Below are 8,635 nucleotides of genomic sequence, written 5' to 3' on the forward strand. Positions count from 1 at the left end.
CACTTGTTTTTCCTCAGAGAGTTGGACAATGACTAGGGAGGATAGAAGGAGAATTGATGCCTTTGAGCTGTGGTGCTGGAGAAGAGTATATGAATATACCATGGGCTGCCCAGAAAACAAACAGATTCAGCCTGGAGAGGGTTAAACCAGGATGCTCCTTGCAGGCATGGATTCTGTGGCTTTGTCTGACATACTTTGGACATGCTGTAAGGAGGGACAGTTCGTTGGAGAGGGATATCATGCTTGGGAAGGTTGAGGGACGGCGCAAGAGGGGAAGACCCTCTATGAGGTGGATTGGTTCAGTGACTGGGGTAATCGGGATGTGTGTGTCAGAGACAGTGCGATTGGCACAGGATAGAGCAGGATTTAGGGCTGTTGTGCATAGGGCCGCTAGGAGTCACAAGTGACTCGATGGCACATAACAACAACAAACAACAACTTTGCATTCTCTAGGTGTTCTATGAAATGTGAGTTCTAGCTTTCTCGTTTATATTCTATTGTTTGCATGTATTTAGTTATTTCTGATAATTATTTCTAAATTAGGTCCCGTAGGTTTGTCTCTGTGTTTTGTTCCAAGTCCTTTCGAGTTCTGGATTTTATATACAGGTCTTTGATTTATTTTGAGCTTATTTTTGTGTATGATTTGAAGTATAGAGTCTGTTTTCATTTTTTTTTTCCTAATTGATATGCAGTTTTGACACCACCATGTATTAAAGAGATTATCTGTTTCTTTTAAAGTACTTTGACTCATTTCAAATCCATAGTTGGATGAATTTACTTGAAATTCTCAATTCTGTTCCATTGGTCTTTGTGCCTCTCATTCTAACTACTTTGGCAGTTTCATGACCTATTTTTGGTTGGGTATATGTGCAGCAGTGCAGATGAATCTCCTTGAAGAATTAGCAAAACTTGCCCCATTTGCTGCAACACAGTGCATGTCCAGAATTTTACATACATTTTCAGAGATTTCACAGATTCCCTCTTGGCATTTTTAGCAGGTTAAAGAATCTCTGCCACTGCATCTTTCTGTTCACTAAACTGTGACTGAAGATAAAGGTTCTCTGTGGTGTGTGCATGTAATGGAATCTTACTAAATTATATGACTGCTTTTATAATTTCATGCTTAAAAGTTTGATAATAGAATTACAAAACCACTTTTATATCTCAGAATATTTCTACCTGTCTTGATTGCTCATAAAACAGTGACCCGGGGGGATTCTAGGGGCATAGTGTGTAGGGAAATGTGTAGCTAACTCAATGGCCTTGTCTCTAATCGTTGAAATCTACCAGCTGCTCCTTAAGCAAAAGATGGCTACTTCCTGCTGTCATTTAACACCCAAGAAAGCAATGGAGGATAGTTAAGTCAGAAAGGACTTGATGTCAATGAGTTTGGTTTTTAAAGAATTACAAAGATTAAAGGATTTTACAAAAGAAAAAGTAAATACATTTCTTTTACTAAGATAACTGAGCTGTGTGAACTGGTCTTAAATTATCAAACCTGTGCATACTGTTTGGAATGAATAGATGAAAGGAAGATCAATCTAAAATGAATGGACCAATTGCCATTATATGTATGGCATTTAGCAGTCTAGAACAGGAGATAGATAAATTATGGATTGAATTTGGGGAAGGGAGGAACAACAATAGAAAATGTATATGAGTGAGTGAATGGAAAACTAATTTCTTTGTAAGCTCTCATTGAAATCACAGTTGAAAAAAAAATTCCAAGGGAGCTCTGGTGGCCTAGTGGCAAGAAGCTGCACTGCATCCCAGTGGTACATGGTTCGAATCCACTAGATGCTTTGCTGGAGAAGGAGGGGCAATCTCCTGTGCCAGTCAGATCTGATTTGACAGCACACACACACACACAAAATAATAAAATAAAAAAATTTTTAAAAAACATCCAGGCTGCTCCATGGAGGCAAGGATTCTGAAGCTTTGTCTGACATACTTTGGACACATTGCAAGGAGGGACCAGTCCTTGGAGAGGAAGACCCTCAATGAGATGGATTGATTCAGTGACTGGGGTAATGAGGGTAGGTGTGTCAGAGACGATAAGATTGGTACAGGACAGAGCAGGGCTTAGGGCTGTTATACATGGGGTTGCAAGCGACTTGACTGCACATTAACAACAACAACAATTCTTAGTTATAAGTTTATAGCTAAGAATTTTGTTTTTGGCAGGGGTTTTACCAAATCCAGAAGAATGAGGTGAAACAAGGGGGAGCGAGAGAAGGAGGGAGGGAAAGAGAGCGTTTTTTAACTGCACTTTAATAAAGCCCATTACTTTATTTTTAAATCCTTTCATGCTATGTTCATATTATGCTCTTGGAAATATATTATTAGGATTTTAGTTTGTTCTAGGTTGTTTTTTTTTTTTTTTTTGGTCACACCTGGAACCTTTTTGGTTGTTGTTGTTGTTGTTATATACTATGAAGTTGATGGCAACTCATAGTGACCCTATGAACCATCGATGGACCAGCATCTTTTGCCCTATCTTGTGCCAACCTCACCATCTCCAATATATTTGAACCCACTGTTATAATCACCATGTTAATCCATCTTGTTGACCGTCTTTTGGAATACCCGTTTAATGACTGACTCTGTAATCTCACCCAAAGACAGTATTGGAGGAGAAACAACAAAGATTGGTGTTCTATACTGAGACTCTCATCTTAAGCCAGCTACATTCTAACCATCAGTGTTGCATGTTGAGGCAGAAAAGAAGAGGTTGCTTCTTCGTGGAATCGTCAGCATCCTCAGCAGTGTACCATTCTGCCAAATCGCACGAGAACTTTAGATCTTTCTGGCCTGACAGATAGTCTCTGGAATAGTTAGTAACGCGGTATACCTGTATAATTCTGCATAAATGAAGATTATAAAGCAAGGTAGACTGTTTCCTACTAGTTCTGCATTCACATTTGTGGCTCTCTAAAGCCCAGTTTTAATTTGTCTTGGAAGAAGTGCAGGCAGAGTGCTGGTGATGGTGCATGTCTTCTTCTTTTTTAAATTAATTTTCCAGATCCCCACTGGATCTTTCCCTTTCCTTTATCCACTTCTCCCTCCACCCACCAAATATTGTAACCCTGTGATTATCTCCCTGCCCACCCTCACCCCTGTGTTCTCACCCCTTTTCAAATTGTATCCTCAAACATGTCCTACTAGTTATTTTTCTGTTTTCCAATAATGATCTTATGCAGTATTTGTCCTTATGAGACTGAGTTAGTTCACTGAGCATAATGTCCTTCAGTCTTTTCCAAAATCTATAGTGATTTTTCTAAATTGTTGCTCCTGAGTGTTGTGTATTCCATCGTGTGAATGTACCACAGTTTCTCAATCCATTTGATTGTGGCTAGACAGTTGGGCTATTTCCTTGTTCTTATGATGGTGAAATCTCCTTTTGTACTTCAGTTCTAATTTCCTTCGGTTATATTCCAAGCAGTGGAATAGCTGGATCATACAGAATTTCTATGTTCAGCTTTTTGAGAAAATGCCAAACTAAGATCTATAAAAAATCTGCGTTTTGCATATGAAACAACCCTGCTTGCTGAAACTGAGGAGGACCTGAGGCGCTTTCTGTTGAGGGTCAGGGACTACAGCCTTCAATATGGATTGAGGCTCAATGTCAAGAAGACAAAGACTCACACAACTGGACCTATTGGCAGCATCAGGATGGATGGTGAAGAGATTGAGATTGTTCACAGCTTTAGTCTGCTTGGCTCCACAATCAATACTCTTGGCGCCAGCAACTAGGAAATTAAAAGACATATTGCGATGAGAAAGTCTGATGTTAGGGACCTCTCTAAAGTACTCAAGAGCAACGGTGTGTCTCTGGATACTAAGGTGCGTCTGGTACAGGCCATGGTCTTTGCAATCACTTGTTATGTGTCAGAGAGCTAGACAATGACCAGGGAGGACAGAAGGAGAATTGATGCTTTTGAGCTTTGGTGTTGGAGAAGAGTGCTGAGGGTGCCATGTACTGCTAAGAAAACAAACAGATTCATCCTGGAGAGGGTTAAACTGGGCTGCTCCTTGGAGGCAAGGATTCTGACATACTTTGGTCATATTGTAAGGAGAGACTGGTCCTTGGAGAAGGGCGTCATGCTTGGGGGGATGGAGGGCAGGCATAGGAGGGGAAGGCCCTCTGGGAGATGGATTGATTCAGTGACGGGGGCAATCGGGATGAGTGTGTCAGAAACAGGGCTATTGGCACAGGACAGAGCAGAGTTTAGAGCTGTTGTACATAGGGTCTCTATGAGTCGCAAGTGACTCGACGGCACATAACAACAACAGCCTTCTAGAGTGGTTGTACCATTTTACAATCCCCTCGACAGTGTATGAGGATTCCCACCTTTCCACATCATCTCCAATTTTATTGCTTTCTGTCCTATTAAAATTTGAGTGTTTTCATCTAATATACTTTGTGCATGTTATCAGAACAGGCTGGCCCCTGGAGACTTGGCAAAGTAAAATGACATGAGAGGAAAACCTCAAGGAGATAGAGTCACACTGGCTACAGCAATGAACTGAAGCAGAGCATTGTTTGTGAGAATAGTGCAGCGTCAGACATGGTTCTGTTCTGTTCTACTTAGGATCTCTGGGAGGTGAAGCCAACCAGAGAGCATCTAGCAGCAGTGAAACCAGCATAGTAATTGACTAAATGATAAATGACTTGAAAGAATTTTAAACTTTAAAGTGTAAAAGCTGTGTGTTCCAAGACCTGGATATCAGCATAATTTCCAAAACTTATTTATGTTTACTTAAAATTGTTCATAAAGAGTGATTCCTTTAAGAACTGCTCAGACAATCATCTTTGCTAAGTTTCTGGTAGGCAAACTAGACACACATTTTGTTCATGCTGGTTTGTAGGAAGGTCTGCTCACCAGAGGTGACCAAGTATTATTAGGTCACCAGATCATCCAGGTAGGATGTATACCTTGGACCCTGGAGATTTCTCACCAACTATTCAGTTTGCTTTTGTAAATTAGTTTGTCCTTAGTTCATTGACAAAAAGAAAACTCATTTGTGTCTATTTTAAAATTCTGTGGGTTTCTTCCTTTCTTTGTTTTTGAAGATGGTTCAGACATTTTCTCGCTGCATCTTGTGTTCCAAGGATGAAGTTGACCTGGATGAATTATTAGCTGCTAGGTTGGTGACATTTCTGATGGACAATTACCAGGAGATTCTGAAAGTTCCTGCAGCCTTGCAGACCTCTATAGAGGAGCGTGTGGCTCACCTTCGAAGAGTTCAGGTAAAAAGGGAGGATGTATCAATCTTAAATTGACAGGAAGAAGTCACTTTACTTTGAAAGGCTCCTTGGGAATTTTTATTTGAGGATTAGCAAGTTAATACACGTGACATACTTGCAGAATGACCACATGTCTCCTTAGAATATTTGTCCTGAGAGGGACATCATGCTTGCTAGGGTGGAGGAACAGTGCAGGAGGACAAGACCCTTTATGAGGTGGATTGATTCAGTGACTGGGGTAATTGAGATGGGTGTTTTGGAGACAGTACAATTGGCACAGGACAGAGCAGAGTTTATGGCTGTTGTACATAGGGTTGCTATGAGTCACAAGTGACTCCAAAGTACATAACAACAACAACAGCAATATGAAAAATGTTCATTTCTTTGTTTACAGTGACTATTATGCTGCCATTTTAATGGATAATGAGTATAATCTTACTGTTGCTTTAGTTTAAACTTTTTACCCATATTATTATGGGCCAAATCTTAAGAGTGAAAAGGAAAAAAAAAAGAAAATAGAAAACCTTCACTGAAGTTATAAAAGGAACATTTACAGCAGCAACACTGTGCTTTCATGTGCTCGCTCTGCTCACAGTACAGGCAGCTTCCAGTAACAGCAGCCCTGTGAGTCCTTTGCTGTCAGCAAAGATCAGAAGGCTGAGCCATTGATGATTAATTTAACTGCAAGTAAACATGATCTTGTGAAGAGACACAGCGAAACCTGCTGAGTAAAACCATTGCCTTCTCAATTGTCTGCTAATAGTTTCTGTCTTAGAGGTGCTCTGTCGGATTGCCCAGCTTAGAACCTTGGAGCTGTGTTCTTTCAGGAAGCCACTAAGCTCCCAAATCAAAGCATGCTGAGGCCAGCATGCATCTCAAAGTGCAGTGACTGTTCTGGTGAATTGTCATAGGGCTGTTTCATAGATTCATAGATGTTGTTTTTGTTTGGTGCTGTTGATATGACTCATAGCCACCCTGTAAACAACAGATCTGATCCCTGTCCTGTCCTGTGCCAGCCTCACAATCTCTGACACACTCGAGGCCATTCGAAGGTGAACCTGTGTAAAATCATGAAGCTGGCAACATTCTTGGCACCAGCCTTCTATTCACTTTGTGTGCCCTCTGATCCCCAGTGCCTAGTGTTTTTCTCATGCCTCTGACCCTTTATTCGGGTCTTCTGCTCTATATAAAAGGTAAAGCCCTTTCCCTGTGGCTCTGGGCTGTTACTACCAAAAAGATCATTGCTATCTAGTAGATTTCAAGTCATATTAATTACAAATCAATATTGATATAAATCATATCTGTATACTTATAGAACAGAGTAGACCTCCCTCACAGGTTTTCAGGGCTGTAAACTTTTCCAAATAGACTTCCTCCCATGGCATGGTTGAATTCTAAGTATTGATTGCAATTCCATGGTCTCTGATGCCACTATTTCACCTGAAAATTGATGTTTGAGTGTGGAATATGCTTAATATAATAACCCTCTAAACAGCATGTTTATTTTTAGTTTAGACTTCTGGGAATATAAAAGATGAATGGTTACAAAACCAGTTATGGTCAGGTTAATTCCAACTCCTGGCAACCCCACATGTGTCAGAACAGGACTGTATTTTATTGTGTATTTAGTGGCTGATTTTTCAGAGTTAGATCATGTGACCTGTTTTTTTAAAATCTCTTTTTTACTGTACTTGTTACCTGCACATTTACTTTTGCTTGGTTCTCACTCTCAACATAAATGTTTACGTGTCTGTGTGCCTCTGTCCTTTCCTAAGGGCTGGACAGTCTGCAGGTATGAGAACGTACCTGGATGGTTTCACAGTGTATATTGAACAGTAAAATGCCTCTTTTGGGTCTTTCAGTCAATATGCTTATGTTCAAATTTCACATTTATTTTTTTAAAAAAAGGACACAGGTTTTGTTGTTTATTGAAATGGGTATTGGATTCTTTTGAAAAAATGACAGTCTCATATTAAACCTGGAGCTTGAAGTGAGATTGTTTTGAAATTTTGGGAACACTTTTATTTTCCACTACAGGACTTTTTTCTCAGTAAAATTGAGGAATGAGACGACTTTCCTGTGGGCGATATTCATGTGTTTGATCTGAATGTGTTTTTGTAAATGATGTGAAATGCACCTTTCCCTTTTGCCCAACGCACTAATCATTTTGCCTCAGATAAAATACCCAGGAGCTGATATGGATATCACTCTATCTGCCCCATCCTTCTGCCGTCAAATTAGTCCAGAGGAATTTGAATACCAAAGAGCACACGGCTCTCAGGAGCCTCTCACAGCTTTGTTGGAGGATGTCATAACAGACACCAAACTCTCCAGCAAGGAGAAGAAGAAAAAGTTGAAACAGGTAAAAAAAGAGATACATATGTAAGTAATTTCTTTATTTTATTGATTTTATATTGTATTTTTTCCTTTGCTTCTCTATTTTAATGAGTTTATTTCATAAGAATTCTGTCTTCTGAGATATGTTCTTGCTAGGTGCCATCGAGTATGACTCATAGTGACCCTATGAACAATAGATCTGAATCCTATCCTGTTCTGTGCCATCCTCACAATCTCTGACACTTGAAGCCATTGCTGCAGTCACTGTGTTAGTCTATCTCATTGAAGGTGTTCCTCTTTTACTGACTCTTCCACCTTTTCAAACATGTCACTTTCCAAGGAATAGCCTCTCTTAGCAACATGCCCAAAGTTTGTGAGATGAAGCTTCACTGTCTTCGTCTTCACTCTGCTGTACTTTTCCCAGACAGATCTGTTTGTTCTTTTGACAGTTCATGGGATGCTCAGTACTCTTCTCCAGCACCACAACTTAAAGGCATCATTTCTTCTTCTGTCATTCTTATTCATTGTTCAAGTTTTGTTTTAATTTAAATGTCATGGTATAGTTTATGTAAGTGTTGCCATTTTGACATTAAATGTATACATATTTCAGTGGCATTAATTATATCACAGTGTTGTACAACATTAACAGTATTCTTTTCGAAAACCTTTCATAAATCCAGACAGAAATTCTATGCCCTTTCACCCCTTGAGTCCAGAAAAGCACTAGTTTACTTCCTGTCTCCATGTATTTATTTGCCTGTTTAAATCTTTTCCTGTAACTGCAATGGTATAATACTTGTCCTTTTATGTCTGGCTCATTTCACTTTATATAAAGTTTGTCCTTACAGTGACATACGTTAGAATGTCATTTCTCTTTATGCTGGAATGTTCCATTGTATTATATACTGCATTGTGTCCATCCTCTCATTTGGTTTTTTTGTTGTTGTTTTGGATTTCCATTCATTTATTGTTGCACACTTTCCTCCCTGCCCATCCCTCCCCCTTGTTCACTTTTGAAAAGTAAGAAAAAAAATTCTTTCACTGTTAGTC

The 8,635-nt window shown here is 39.6% G+C and overlaps 1 protein-coding gene across 1 annotated transcript in view; it reads left to right on the forward strand.

Annotated features, from left to right (window-relative positions):
• Nucleotides 1–8,635, forward strand: part of LOC102863518 (DEP domain-containing protein 1B-like) — a 115,468-nt gene that overhangs the window by 96,362 nt on the left and 10,471 nt on the right. Inside the window, exons 7-8 of the mRNA XM_006891539.1 lie at nt 5,075–5,251; nt 7,425–7,610. Of these exons, the coding sequence (XP_006891601.1) occupies nt 5,075–5,251; nt 7,425–7,610 (363 nt within the window). The remainder of the gene's footprint in view (nt 1–5,074; nt 5,252–7,424; nt 7,611–8,635) is intronic.

The sequence above is a fragment of the Elephantulus edwardii genome, unplaced genomic scaffold, assembly GCF_000299155.1.
Source record: "Elephantulus edwardii isolate Elephantulus edwardi_28Jun2011 unplaced genomic scaffold, EleEdw1.0 scaffold00099, whole genome shotgun sequence".
In the NCBI taxonomy this organism is placed as follows: Eukaryota; Metazoa; Chordata; class Mammalia; order Macroscelidea; family Macroscelididae; genus Elephantulus; species Elephantulus edwardii.